Raw genomic sequence first — 14,367 nt, 5'->3', positions numbered from 1 at the left:
GGGTTTTTTTTTTTTTTTTTTTTTTGGTCTTTTTGAGATTCGTGATGTCTTAACCTGCAGTCTCACAAGCCTTAACAAATGCCAGGGTATACTTCCGGTTTTGTCTCGTGCGCAAGCGCAGCAGCGACTGGCAGCTCGGCCGCTGCGCCGGCTTTTTCCGGTGCGCAAGTGCTTAGCGAGCGTTCAGCGTCGCCGGAGGTGAAACCCCTGGGCTGCCCCGACTGAGGTCTGTGTGCCGGGACACCGTTCTGGACGGATGCCGGGGCCTGGGGTCTAACACTAGCAGGGCGCACTGTAAAAGTTAGCCAGACTCCTGGGAACCGCCCCGGTGCAAAGCCCGTTCGATGGACCACGCTAGGTGCACTAACCCGGAGCGGGGCCCGAAGCCGGGGTAACACTCGGGGACCGGGCTAAACCGCACCCCTGCGCCCGGGCGGAACCTGATCTGGCCTCGTCCAGTCCTGGGGTCAGTACTCCGGCAAACTTGCCCGGGGAGAGGTGGGGCTGGCATCAGCTGCAGCGTTGGGGGCGAGACCCTGCGGGTGAGGTTTGTAACCGGAGGCCTCCTACAGCGCACTTTCGTGTAGTCTCTGCCAGAGGTCGAGAAAAACCAGGATCAGCCGGTGCCTACCTCATCTTGGCATTCCTACTGCCCCGCAGTGACCCCCGGAAGCCCTCCCATAGCCCTTCCCACACTCCCTGAGTGACCTCACCAAGCTAATGGCTCATCTATCCTAAACCCTTGTTTTCAGCCCAGACTTCTGTCCCCTGGGCTCTGGCCCCTGGACAGCCCTACTCTGATGTCTCTCAGATTCAGTGTTCCAAGTGAGCTCAGCTATCCGAGGCTGCCCCTCCTTCTTCCTCTTTGTCTCAGCCACTGCCCTCACACCCTCCAGGGGCTCCAGCTAGAAACATGGCCACCACTGTGGATACCCCCTCTTCTCTTTTACCATTCACCCATTCCTTCCCAAGGTGCTGGGAAATCTTTCTGCCTCTGCATTGTCACCACTATTTCCCCAAGCCTCAATTTCCTCCCAAGTCTCCCTCAGCCAAAGGGCTCTGACACCCAGACCTCACCTGTCTTTCTCCCTTTCAACATCTATCAACACTGGACCAGATCCCAGGTCCCTACAAACATACCCCCCAGAGTGACCAGAGCCTTCCTTCCTTCCTTCCTACTCACTACAGAACCTGTGATGGTTAATTGTCATTGTTAACTTGAACAGATTTCAAATCACTGGAACACACATGTTATTTCCAGAGAGGTCTAACTAAGGAGAGAAGTGCCATCCTGATGGTGGGGGCAGCATTCCATGGGTTGGAGTCCCATTCTCTGCTTCCTGACTGAACGCAGTATGTCCACTCCCACTCACGACCTCCCCACCATGATGGACTAGATCCCCTAAATTAGAGCCCAATAAACACAGTATCAAGATAAATGATATAGTCTAGTCCCCAACCATGAAAAGCCAGAACCCATAAGAACTGCTGATCTGGGGCTGGAGAGATGGCTTAGTGGTTAAGAGCACTGTCTCCTCTTCCAGAGGACCCTAGTTTGAATCCTAGCACCCACATGACAGGGTGCACTTACATACATGTAGGCATAGCTCTCATACACATAAAAGTAAACCAAAAAGAAAAGGGGAAAAAAAGAACTGCTGATCCAGGACCTCTGGTGTACCCTTCATAATCCTTTGACCCAGCCTCCTTGACCCTGGATTCCTTCATGTGCCCTAACTCCAGTTCAGTGGGCTCCCCAGACTTGTCCTGCTGGAATATGTCTGACACCTCCTCCTGGTGAACTCAGCCTTCAGAACTCAGTCCTCAGGTTCCTTCCTCTGAGAATCCTTCTTCCTGCCCTTCCCTGCTGTTACTCAGCTTATCCAGCCAGAACCTGAATTAACAAACTCAGGGCCTAGGTGTCAGCAGAGTAAGCCTTATCCAGAAGGGGGAAGACCCTGGATGAGGCATGTGCCTGTCTGTGCCTCAGGATAGAAAACAGAGTATTTAGGTGAAAGTCCATGTTTGGACCTGATAATGTCACTCAGGGGAAAGGCTCAGCCCGATGAAGAACAGAGGGGGTCATGAGCCAGTGACACAGAACTGAGTTGAGGGCCACTCTCCTCTGAGACACAGAACAGAGAAGCTGCCACCCCTGGAATTGGGGTCTATTAGATGTGGTCAGCTGATAGAGTGAATGCAACTTGGTGGCTCAGTGAACGGAAAGGAGAGTGGGACCTGTCTTGGATGAGGCATGGCCCAGCTCCTTCTGTTCCCTGCCCAGAAAGGTCTGCCCTATTTCCTACTCCTTATCTTGGGCCCTCAGGTCTGGTTCCAGGGCTGGGAAACCCAAGCAAGGTAGGTGTGGAATATAGCCACCTGCTTCCCAAAAGAAGCCAAGGGTGTCCTACCCTTAGAGTCACCTCCATTCAGCGCCAGGCCAGCCCTGAGTGAATGTTCTTTGGACCTGGTCCTAGGAGCTTGGTTTGGCCTTAGGGGGCAACTCCCCCATCTGTATATCCCAAACACACATACAGACACAAATAAGGTGGCTTATTTTACTCCCTGACGTCCCCTTTTCACAGAATATTTACAAACAGGGACAGGTGGGGCACCTTGGCCACCAAATGGGCTAGGCAGTGGGGGCAGTGCTAAGACGCGCCTCAGCGCAGGGAAGAAGTCCTGAGGAGGGTCATTAGTATGACCCAAGCACCCTGAAGGGCCAGGCAGTGCCAAGCAGGTCCAGCTTCAGGCTGGAGCTTGATAGGTTGACCTCAGGCCAGGTCAGTGGCGGCTGAACCCAGCTGCTTGGAGGCCAGGAACAGACGGGTGGCTGCGCTCTCTGACTCTGCCAGCAGCCTCTGGTTGTTGTGCCTGAGGCTCCGCACTTCCTCTTCCAGGGCTGCCCTGTCCGCCTTCTCCTGGGGTGAGGGAAGGTAGTCAGAGCTCTTTCCTGAGGCAACCCTATGCTTCCCTCAACTGGAGGCCAACGCCTCACCTTCTGTAGGTCTTCCTGTAGCTTCCTGAGCATGGACTCTAGGTGTGAGACCTTCTCCGACAGGCTCCTGGGTTCTGGCCTAGGACATGGGGTCAGAACTCAGCAGGAGCAGTTTGGCACCACGGGCTAGCTCCTATACACCCCTGCTTGTGAATGAACCCAACCCCTGTCCTCCGAGACTGAGGGGTGCAGAGGATGGGCACACATGCACGTGAAGGGCAACATGAGGGCCTTACTCAGAGTCACACTTTGGAGTTCCCTTGGGGTCTCCACTCTCTGGGATGGGCTGTCCTATGGAACAGAGGGACAGTGTGGGCAGGTCTAAAAGGGAGAAAGAGCCCCATTCTGGCTCCTTTCCTCTGTGCCCTGGTGGCCTCACCCTCCCGGGACAGTGACTCCAGAATGGTGTTGCAAGTGGAGGCGATCTCCGAGATGGACTGCCACTCATCCTCCAGAGTCTCGCTGCAGGCTTCTGACATGACTGCAGGTTATTGGAGGGAGGTTTAGAGCAGGGATCCTAGAACTGCCTTCCTTCTCCTCCCCTCCTGTTCCCTGGCTCCAGCCTCACTTTTACTGATGGAGTTCCGCAGAGATAAGGTTCGTGGCAGGATGGAGGCCCTAGATTCTGGACCTTCATGTCCCTCATCCTTGTCCCCATGGCTACTAGAGCTGCTTGATGAGACCTGGGAGGCAGAAGTGAAAGTCAAGGCAGTGACACCCACTGTCATCTCTGTGCAACTGGTCTTCAGAGCCTTGTTTCTGATTACCTGGAAGGTGGGTGTCTCCCTGCCAGTACCAGGTGCTGATGGGTTGGCCGTGGTGGCAAGGAGGAGGTCTGGGGTGGTGTTGGGCAGGACTGGAGCGTCATCTGACAGGGAGCTGAGGAGAGCAGGGGCAGCTCAGAATGGGGAGCTGCTTTCCCAGAGCTGTGCCTATCCAAGGCCCCACGAGGCTGGCCAGAGGGGAGAGGCCCAGAGGGTTTACCTTCGGGGTGACAGTGAGTTCTGGCTACGCAGGAACTCAGTCCTCTCCTCAGTCAGATCCCCAGGCACTGGAGGGCCACTGCCATCTTTCAGGCAAAAGCGAAGCAGCTGTTTTGTGGGGGGCAGCAGGACCATCTCCAGGGCGTCATCCTGCACTGGCTCTGGGGCCACACGACGGCTGGGCTCCTGCAGAGACAGCTTGTACAGCTCCGAAAAGCTCCTGGGGGAATGATGGAAGCAGTGTCAAGCTAGGGCTGTCCAGCAGCTCTGCATCTTCAGCCCCATTCCAGTTGTTGCCAGAGGCTTCCAAAAGGAGAGCTTCACACATTACCTAACATCAATGAAAATACTTGTGTCTGGCTAGTAACCACTTCCAGACCTCTATTAAAATCCCAGCTGTAGGTTGAGCATGGTGGTGCACGCCTCTTTTGTCCTGGTTTTGGTTTTTTGAGATAGGGTCCCTTTGGAGCCCTGGCTGGTCTGGAACTTGCCCATGTAGAACAGGCTGTCCTTGCTCTCACAGAGATCTACCTGCCTCTGTGACACCACACCAGCTGGTACATACCTTTAATCCCAGCAGAGGCAGGCAAATCTCTCTGGTTTGAGGTCAGCCTGGTCTACATAGCTAGCTCCAGGCCAGCAAGGGCTACATAGTAAAAATGAATGATACATATTTTCGCTTGCAATTTTTTGACCTTGCGTTTGAGTGTGCATACTAGTAACCTCTTCAAAAGGCGAGAAGCCTGATCAAAACACCTTATATACATGTATGAAATTCTCAATAATTAAAAAAAAGCAAGAAGCCATCTATATAAACCCCCCAAAAAAGTGTCTGCTTTTTAGTGGAACTCAGCTACACATTTTACCCACAACAGCAGAGCTGAGTGACTTCGGCAAAGACCAGGTAGCCCCCAAAGCCTGGAATATTTACTAACGGGTTTTGTGGAAAAAGTTGGTCTTTAACAAACAGTATAATGTAGTAAGTGACCAATTACTGTATGTACATAGGGTGTGGGAGTTAATACCTTTAAAAGATAGAGGGGACTATCTGATCTGTTTTCAGCTGTGAAAGCGCCTGCTTAATCGGTTTCGGTCTAGATTAGGAATAAAGTAGGTTCAGAAACATCAAGAGACCCGGGATCTCGAGAGTATGCTGATGGTGACATCCAGGCACACGATGTCAGGTCCTCCCACCTCCCCACATCCCGGGCGCCCTGACCTGCGGGGCCGGCCCCTCTCGTCTGGGGGCAGGACGGTGACGCAGACCTTGGGCGCCGAGCGCAGCAGTTGGGCAGCAGCGTCTTGCCCCAGGCTGGGCAGCGTCTGGCCGCACACGCGCAGCAGGCGCGCTCCCGGCCGAAGCCCGGTGGTCTCCGCGAACGTGAAGCGCTCCACGTGCGTGATGAAGCCCTCTGCGTCCACCTCGAAGCCCAGGCGCCCTTGGCCATCTCTGGGCAGCGCCAGTTCTCGGGTCTCGCAGCCGCGGCTCACCAGCTGCAGGGATGAAGGCATGGCTCCAGAGGCGTGGCTTCTCGGCGCAGCCCCCTGGTCCCGCACCGGCCTCGCTTCACTTTGCCCACCACCTGATAGGTGAGCGCCTGAAGCTCAGGGATTGGAAGTCACCTGTGGAAGGCTCCTGCCTCACCCAGGCTGACTCTGCCCCACCCACATTGGCCTGTCCTTTTAGTAGGAGGCCCTTCCGAGACAGGCTCCGCCCCCGAAGCGCATAGCACACCCAGTGCGCGCCTTAAGCTTGCAGCTTTAGAGCGCCGGCCTGTTTCCCACCCAGGCTCACCTGCAAGCGCGCCACGACCTCGCCCACCGCTTGCCCAGGGGCCCCGTTCAGCCTCAACGTGATGGCCTCCCCGCGCCCATGGTACAGATCCAGCTGTTGCTCCGAGAAGGTCCAGGCCAGCACGTCGCGGCAGGCACAGTTGAAGACCACGCGGCCGTCACGCGGCGCCACCAGCACCAGCGTCTCGGCCGAGATGCCCAGCAGGCAGGGTACCTCGGCGCCGTCGGGGCCGCCCGGTTCCGCGCCGGCTGCGACCCGCGCCCCGGGCGCAGCGCGCACGCCCCACATCAGCGCGCCTGCCGCTTGCAGCTCTGCGCCCGGGCCCCGAGGGCTTGCCCTGCGCCGGCCGCCCAGGGATGGCAGGCCGAACCGCGAAGCCGAGTCCAACGACGTCGTGGTCACCTCGTTGGTCGCCAGGTCCTGCAGGTACTGCTGGCGCGTGCGCATGGCCATAGCGTGGAACTGGCGTGCGTGACCTGCCGCCTGCTCACCATTGAGTGCCTTGGCCAGCAGGAAGGCCCTGAAATCAGCGTTGGCTGCAAACGGGCCTCCGCCTGGGGGCAAAGCTGGCCCGAAGGCTGGAGTGTCCTGGGTGCGACTCACAGCCACCCTGCGTGGAGGAAGAAGGCTATAGTGAGGGACGAGAGACCAGAGAGGGGTAGTGTCCAGAAATAGGTGTCCATGGGAGTCCTGAGACCACCCCAGCACCCACCTGTACGAGGTGTGCGGGGTGCAGGGTGCGTGTGCACGCACCACTAAGAACACATGCTGGAAGTGTGAGCGAATAGTGGTGGGGCAGAAGGGCTTGCTACCCGGCTCCTGGAACACGATGGTCACAATGTCGTTGCCGATGTGGCGCTTCCTCAGGAGCTGCGGGTTAAAAGGAAGGAAATGTGAGAGGGGCTATATGCCCCCAAACCCTTCCTCAATTCAGGCATGGCAAAGTCTAGGTACCAAGGACGCCCATCTGCCCAAGGGAAAGGCCTGAGGTGTTCCATTTGGAAAGGTGTTGTCATCGGGGAGGGTTGCTGGAGGTCAGCAGAGTTTATGCCAAGGTTGTGATACTGCCACACAGCCACCCAGGTAGCGCCCTCCAAGGCTCTGCAGAAGTCCCTAGCCTGTCTCACCGAGCCCTCTCACACACACCTGTTGCTGGTTATTAGGAGTGTAAGGCAGCATTGTGGACACGTGGAACATGATCTCGTGGTCCTGGTAGGTGGTGTAGAGGGAGTGTGTGCCCGTTGAATCCGCTGTGGCCATACAATTGAGGACACAAAAGGAGAGCATGGGGAGTGTGGGTGACTCCAACCTGCCGTCCTTGCCTATACTCATTAGCCTCAATGCCCCACCCAGCAAGTGGACAACCCCCTCAAGCCACCAGCCAATGCCCAGGTCTCAGCCTTGGTGGGTTCCTTCCCCAACCCCCACAGGCTGCAGCCCCACATCAGGGTGGAGGGAGATCAGGATAGGGGTGCAGAGATAGAATGAACAGAGAGGTCTCTGAGGGAAGCAGAGGACTGATGCCCTGGGCTCAACTCAGACAGCAGGATTCTCAGCCTTAGGTATCATCCCAGCCCTTTTCCCAGCCTGCACAGCTGGGCTTTGCAACTCAACCCACATCTTCAGCCCACCCAAAGACCTCACCAGCTCTCAGTCCCAGCCCTTGGCCAACCAGACTTTAAAGAGTTGTCTCTCAGCATGGGTCTGCCCCTTCAGTCCCATGGGCCTTACTTTTAGTATCCAGCTGAGCCCGGTAACTCTCAAAGCCTTTGAGCCGCACCACGTCGCCCAGCAAGGTGAGGAACTGCATGAAGGCTGCTCCTGCCTCCTGGTTGTTGTACATCTCTTCCTCTGAGCCCTGGCCAGCCCGGCAGTACAGGATGCCCACCTTGCGCTGGAAGCTCAGCTGAGGGGGTAGGGGGCAACAGAAAGCGAAGGCCTTGGTCTCCTGCCAGCCCCACCCCTACCACATTTTGGAGACCAGTGAGGACACATGCCTGGGGTCTAGGCTGCTTTGGTACGTGACTCTGAGCCCAAGCCTTCTGAGTCATCTGCATCCTTGCCCATCAAGTGTGTGCAATCTGTCCCTATCGTTGTTATCGTTGTACTCAGGAGGGAGAGGGGGCTCACAGGTGGTGAGAAGAGAGAAGGGTTTGGTTTTCCAATGACAATAGAGGAGGTGATTCAGAGAAAAGGAGTTTGCACAGAATTCCCTCACTCCCAACAATGGTCCACATTGTTATCCTCCTCAACTTAAGGCTTGACAGTGTTTCCCTCCCACCCCCACACCCAAGGCACCCTCACCCCAGCCTTCTAGTCATCTCTATCCCCATCCTGTGTCCACCTTTTTTCTTTTTGAGACAGGATCCTATGTAGCTCAGGCTGTCCTTGAACTTAGCCAAGACTGACCTTGAACTCGATTCTCCTGCCTGCACCTCCCGAGTGCTATGATTAAGGGCACGTACCACTATTCCTGGCTTTTTGTTTGAAATGGGGAGGGGGGGATCTTGTTATGTACCCCAAGCTGGCCTCTAACTCATCGCAATCCTCCTGCCTCAGTTTCCTAGTGCTGAGATTACAGGTGCACACCACCGTGACTGGAGATTTTGCACCCTTCCTATTCCTAGTGTCTTTCCAGTAGTAGATAGCTATACCCAGCTTGAGGCAACCTGACCCCATTAGAGCAACCTCCCCACTCCCCACTCTGACCTCTTCCCTTCATAGCTGACCTCACTGGTCGAGTGCTTGCCTAACCTCAGGCCCTGGGTTCCATCCCCAGCACCATAAAATAAACAGAATCCAAAACCCCAAACCCAAACAAAAAACTAAACCTCAGGCTAGAGAGATGACTTATAACCTGTAACTCCAGCTCCTGGGGAATCTGACACCTCTGGCTTCTGCACTCATGTAAACACACACACACACACACACACACACACACACACACACACGCACGCACACAAAATCCTAGCCTTGAGAGGCAGAGGAAGGCAGAGCTCTGTAAGATCCAGGCAAGACTGGTCAACATAGAGTTCCAGGCTAGCTGGTGTCATAGGGAGACCTGTCTCAAAAACAAAAAACAATATAAATTGGGGAAAACAAAACAAAACAAAAAAAACTTCAAAAACAAAACTAAACCCCAATTTCCTCTACAGCCCATAGATATGGCCTCATCCTGGCTCTCTCTTCACCACTGTTGGCCCCGGAGACAAAGAGAGCCCCATTGCTTGGGAGTCCTCCCATAGTGGTTACAGTGACCACCTTCATAGCCCCTTCAGTTCAAACCTTCTCCCAAACCCCAGGCACATTTCGCCAGCTGCCAGATGGCCACTATGTCACCTCAATTCTGCTGGGGCTCCTAGTCTCTGTCTTCTTCCCCTGCTCCAGAAAAATACAACTCCCAGGGGCCAAGAAGCTGTGGCTCTCGACCATCCCCACCTTTCAGTCCACCACAAGGGCGACCTACTGTACTCTGGACTGTCACCTCCTTATCAGCATCACCATTGTGACCACCATGTCTAACCTAGTCCTCATCTGGCCTGTTCTCCCTCTAGCCCAGGTCCTGTGTTGCAGCTAGAGAGCCATGGAACCTCTCAGATCTGCTCTGAATCTCTCGGATTCCTCCCTTTGCAGTTTTACCGTGGGAAACTTTGGCCGAGGAAGGGCTGTTAGCCATTTCTGTGCCCTATAAAGCTCCCCACGTTCCCCTTTCACTGAATCTTGCTCCTGTATTTCAACTGTATTTTGGAGGCCTCTTGTCCACACTGAAGGAAAGCACCTTATCTGCACCACTCCCAGCATCCAGTCTAGGGCTGGATACCATGAAGGCAGGAGATGTATTTGTTGAAAGACCTGGGTTGAACAACACAGAGGAGGCGGCAGCGTCAGTGGGCAGGTTGAGAAGGACTTCCTGACTGGCTTGAAGGGGAATGGGCAGCTCTGGGAAGGAGTGAGCCTCCCATATTGAGAGCAGATCAAGCAGGGGCTGCAAGACAAATTGGTCAGAAACTGCAGCACAGCAGGGTCAGTCAGACCAGGGCTTCTAGGGCAGTAAAGTACGTAGGTATTACCTTAGGTCATTTTAAAACTGCCGAGTCTGACTTAGTGTGCGTGGGCTGTAGCCCAGATTCTACTATGTAAAATGTAGCATTGGCTGGCCTGGAACTCATTATGAAGACCAGGCTGGCTGGAACTCACAGAGATCCATCCTCCTACCTATGCCTTATTAAAGAGGGGTGCCGCCACAGTGAGTTCAGATATGCATTCTACAAGCCTCCGAAGGCTCTGGCTGCTCCTGCTCTACAGACCCTCCTTGGACAAGCAAAAATTGACTTCTGAACTTTGTCTCTGGAACTCTGGAGGTGAACCAGCCCCCCTTGGATGAGTCAGGGTTAGGGGACTCTGGGAGCTAGCCAGGCTGAGTTCAGACCAGGTCTCCTGGGGAAAGTGAACCCTCCTTCCTCCCCACCACTCACCACTTGCTCATCTAGAGTAAGCAATGTGCGTGGCACCTTGGGGGAGGCTGAACCCAGGCGCAGGCAGGTTGGGCTCAGCCGAGGGGCCACATGCTCCAGAAGCTTCCTGGGGGATAGGCCCCTTGGGGGTCCAGGTGGCAGTGCGTCCTCTGAGATGGTGCCACGGAGGGTCCGGAGCTGAGGAGGGATTGTAAGGCAATTCGTTCAGTTTCCTACTGGGTGTGAGGAGGGGTCCACTGCCTGAGCCCATGATCCTAGCCCACCTGTGTGGTGCGCACGATGACACGGTAGCTGTGGATGGTGCCTCCACCACTACCCTCTTTATCCTCTCGCCGCAGGCTCACTGCCACAGGACCCAATGCCTCGTCCAGCCCGAAGAAGTTCTGATGTTCTAGGGTGGAGGTGGCCAGGGAAGCTTGGTCTCGACCACGCCCATCACAAAAGTTTCTCCCTAGACTTCAACTCATCCAGTGTAGACCCTGGGAGAAGCTAAGTACCCCCCCGCGCGCACACACACACACTTTGCAACTCCACATCACACCTAGTCTCAGACCTTGGGCAAAAATGCCTGAGTGTTCCCGGGTTTAGATCCTGCCCTGGCTCCGCCCACAGTTCTCAGGTCCTCCCTTCCAAGGCCAAGGGACTGCTTCACAGTAATGGTGAGGATCAGGTTTGTGGGTGCAGGGCTATTTCCACCTCACAGGTATGGAAATAGGAAATCTCTTACTGGCCTGGAGGGTTATAAAAATGGGCCGGATATAAGGGACACTCCCTGGCTTGGGGTATGAGGCCTGGTCTTGGCCTTAAGGAGGTGGTTAGAGTTGGGCCAGCAGAGCCTAGTTCATCTCCTTCCCTTCCTATGGCCAGGGACTTTATAGGAAAAGGACAGCCTGTGTACCCTAATGAGGGCCACAGGGACCTCTGCCTCAGAGCCCCCCCAGGCCCACCCTTACCTTTGCCATAGAAGTACTTGCGGTAGTAGCCTGCACCCAGGTCTGCATGCTCCAGGCTGTAGGCTGTGGTCCGGTTCTGTGGCTCCTCCAGAACTGATACGGCCGCATTAGGCAGTGCAGGAGGCACAGGTGGGGACACTGGTCCACCCAGACCTAGCTCACCTTCACCTCCAAGTTCACTCACAAAGCCAGGTGCCCCAAGGAGTAAGTCTGAGCTGGCAGCCTGGTCCTCAGCTAAGGCTGGGGTCCCAGAGCTGGCCTCTACTTGGCTACCTGTCCCTCGAGGTCGTGGGGCCCAGTCAAACAGCAAGCTTTGCACATCATAGTGAGCAAACCACCGGGGTTCCAGCACTAATGGGAAGGTGGGCTCTGGCTCCTCAGCTGGCAACCCCAGCAGTGCCAGGGGGTCAGTGAAGAGCCGGGTAGGGGTGGCAGCAGGGCGGCTGGCTTCTTCATGGCTGTGAGCCCGAGCCCGGGGGCTGGCTGGTGTCGGGGGCCGGGCCTCACCTGCATCACTGCCACTGCGCAGGAGTGGGCCTCGGGTTGGCCTTGGCTCAAAGGTGTGTGGAGTCAGTGGAGGCCGGGCTGGTTGGCGTAGCTTACGGGCAAAGAGGTCATCGGTAGGTGCTGGGGCCAGGCCCCTCCGAGGGCTCCCCACACCGCCGGCCCACATGGGCGAGCTCTGTGAGCCTGACTCTCTGGGGGCCGGGCTGCATTAGTGGGTACGGGTCCGTGGTGCCCAGCCAGCAGGCTGAGGTTATGGTGGGTCCTGCCCTGAAGGAAGAAGGGACTTCTCAGAGGGGCCTGGAGAGAAAACAGGAACTCAGGCCCCTAGCCCAGTCTTCTACCACCCCAGTTGGCTTCCGGCCCCCTCCAGGACCATCAAAGCTGCTTCCGCTTTCCTGGCCACTTCCTTGTCTGCCTGAGGCTGAGGTTTCCAGCCCCCTCCCAGTCTTAGCACTGGGTAAGGTCAGGGGCTGGGCTGTGATACCCAACCTCTGACAGTCCTGGTGCCTGGTCAGCCAAGGGGGCATCAGGGTCACCCAGTTCCCACTTATACCCCTTGGCTGTGGACTAGGCCCAGGGTAAGGGTCGCCACCAAGTCCTGGACAAAGTTTCCACTGGGACGGGAAATCAATGCAGCCACTGGTGTCTGGGTCCTGCCCACTTGACAAAGGGAGGACGTCCTGTCCCCAGAGACCTTCCTCCCTGGCACTTCCCACTTCCTCCAGGGTCCCTGAGGAGCACAGCACCCAAAGCCCGCTCTCAATGCCCTGGTTCCCGCAGCCTCAATACCTCAAGGACACAGGGGCTCCTAGGGCAGCTACAGGACAGAAGCAGTGACAAAAGGACTTCCTTTAACACAGGAAGTGGCCCCAACTCTGAGCCCCAGTCCCCTGTGTGGCCCCCACATCCTGAGGAAGGTGCTGGGGTCACACTGGCTCAGTCATGAGACCCAAGTCACCTATGTCTGAAGATGAGCCCAGGCCTACTCTCCTGCACGTTCTGAGCCTACTTTGGGGGTAAAAGAGGAACTAATGTTGCCTGGATCCTTTTGCTAGAACTGCCTGGTCTCACTTTATAGGGAAGTCAAGGTGAGGTCCAGTTCAGGAGGAGACGCTCTTGCCGGAATCAATTCCATATTAGAACGTGAATGTGAATGTGGGTCTGTCACTCTAGGGAGCTGCACCTGCCTACTCTGTGCGTAGGTGTAAGGCAGGTCTCTGGCTCAAGGTCTCACAGGATGTAAGGCTGAGACACCCAAGGCCCCAGGGACCCACTAAGGGAGGAAATGTGGTGAGGCTAGGCTCAGCAGGTGCAAAAGGTAGTTGTAAGAACTTGGGAGAGCCAGCCCTGAGTGCACTGTGGATGGAGTCAACAACTGGGACGGGGCACGGAGCCCTCACTAAGTGCACGCATCTGTTGTCATACATTGGCCAGTGTCATCAAAGGGGGGCTGGACCAGAAGGGAATGGGGAGGAGCTCTGTATACCCCTCAGCTGGCCTCTAGAACTAAACAAGGGTTAGCCTCCAGGCAGGGGTTTCCTGCCTTGGTTTCTCCTAGGACAAGTGCTGATGCCGACTGTCTCTAAAAGGCGATTAACTGTTCCTATTTTCTTCCAAGTCTGCTAGGAGGGTGACGCTGATTATGACTACACGTGGGATATGCAGGCCTCAGGTTGCACCAACCAAGGTGGGCACATGCAGACTTAAGCTTGGGCTGCATATGGGGTCGGGGTGTAAGGTGAGAGAGGCCATCAGGGAGGGGTCTGTGAAGGCCCTGGTCAGAGTGGGCTGAGCTCTGTACACGCATGAGTGTGAGCTCTGTGAATGTGTGCAGCCCAGCCCGTGGGGTGCCTCTTGGTCTGGCTGGGTGCCATCTCTGGCCCTGCCTTAAGGGGTGTGCTCGGGCTCTGCCCCCCATTCCACAGCTTCACACAAGGTCCATTGAGGCCAGGACATTCCTCTCAGCCTGTGTCACTCTGGGGGGAAAAGGGGGCGGCCCCGCCCCCACAGATCCGGAAGGCCTGGCTGCCCCAGGAGGAGGCTCTGGATGCTTCCCAGCACATCTGGAGGTCATGACCCCACTTCTCTTGCCAGGGGGCGCTACAGATGTTTCCTCCCAGGCTAGACCCGGGACTGGGGGCAGTGCGCAAAGGCTGGGAAGGAGGTCACCCGGGAAAAGGGGAGCCCCAGAATAGGGGAGCCCCATACACTCCCACCAGCAGGAGCAGCTGCCAGCACTGCTAAGCGAAATCCAGAGCCTATGAATCCACTCAACGGCTCGCAAGCCAGGTTGGGCTGTTACGCAGAGAAGGGAGTGGGAGCTGCCAGCAGGAGACAGAGGACTGGACATGCTGACTCCAGACTGAGCTGGAGCCGGAGGCTGGAGTGTGCGGGCGGCCCAAGCAGCGCGGACCCCCGACCTGCCCCACACCTCCGGCCCAGGCCACCTTGCTCTGCGCCCAGCCCGACCCCGGGGTCTCCCGGCCCCTGATCCCGCCTGTACCTCTCGGGCGAGCCCGGCTGCTGCCGCCTCCCGCGCCGGTCGGTCGCCTGTTCTCTCCCTACAGCTCCGGGCGGTGCTCCGCCTGGGGGCGGGGCCACGGCGGGGGCGGGGCCTCGGTAGAGGGGCAGGGCTACCGGGAGCTGTTTGAGGCGG

General features: G+C 56.6%; 1 protein-coding gene across 3 annotated transcripts; it reads right to left on the bottom strand.

Annotated features, from left to right (window-relative positions):
* Window positions 1-2,544: 2,544 nt before the first annotated feature.
* Window positions 2,545-14,313, bottom strand: Sipa1 (signal-induced proliferation-associated 1). 3 transcript variants are annotated; one of them, XM_029558209.1, is made up of 16 exons: window positions 14,215-14,313; window positions 11,205-11,973; window positions 10,515-10,642; window positions 10,252-10,428; window positions 7,508-7,682; window positions 6,923-7,026; window positions 6,489-6,646; window positions 5,777-6,386; window positions 5,201-5,475; window positions 3,983-4,201; window positions 3,766-3,877; window positions 3,567-3,681; window positions 3,378-3,479; window positions 3,235-3,289; window positions 2,999-3,077; window positions 2,545-2,921 (listed from the first exon to the last, which is right to left on the bottom strand). In XM_029558209.1, exons 2-16 carry the CDS (start codon window positions 11,875-11,877, stop codon window positions 2,775-2,777), a joined length of 3,129 nt encoding a protein of 1,042 aa, XP_029414069.1. In that variant the 5' UTR covers window positions 11,878-11,973; window positions 14,215-14,313; the 3' UTR covers window positions 2,545-2,774. The 3 variants fall into 3 exon arrangements, with proteins under 3 accessions (XP_029414069.1, XP_008820420.1, XP_029414068.1); XM_008822198.2 differs by having other exon boundaries at window positions 11,205-11,978; window positions 14,215-14,300; XM_029558208.1 differs by having other exon boundaries at window positions 11,205-12,008; window positions 14,215-14,254.
* Between the last annotated feature and the right edge of the window lie 54 nt (window positions 14,314-14,367).

This window comes from Nannospalax galili, unplaced genomic scaffold (assembly GCF_000622305.1).
Source record: "Nannospalax galili isolate Female #2095 unplaced genomic scaffold, S.galili_v1.0 scaffold1328, whole genome shotgun sequence".
Classification (NCBI taxonomy): Eukaryota; Metazoa; Chordata; class Mammalia; order Rodentia; family Spalacidae; genus Nannospalax; species Nannospalax galili.
The sequence above is the reverse complement of the archived record's forward strand: the minus strand, read 5'-3'. Positions and strand labels throughout refer to the sequence as shown.

Excerpts from the sequence above, each read along its gene's own strand:
- Sipa1 (XM_029558209.1), bottom strand. The coding sequence starts at position 11,877 with ATGTGGGCCGGCGGTGTGGGGAGCCCTCGGAGGGGCCTGGCCCCAGCA. Across the intron at positions 6,387-6,488 it reads ACCCCGCACACCTCGTACAG|GGTGGCTGTGAGTCGCACCC; the intron begins GTGGGTGCTGGG and ends TCCTCCACGCAG. Across the intron at positions 3,078-3,234 it reads ACTCCAAAGTGTGACTCTGA|GCCAGAACCCAGGAGCCTGT; the intron begins GTAAGGCCCTCA and ends CCCATGTCCTAG.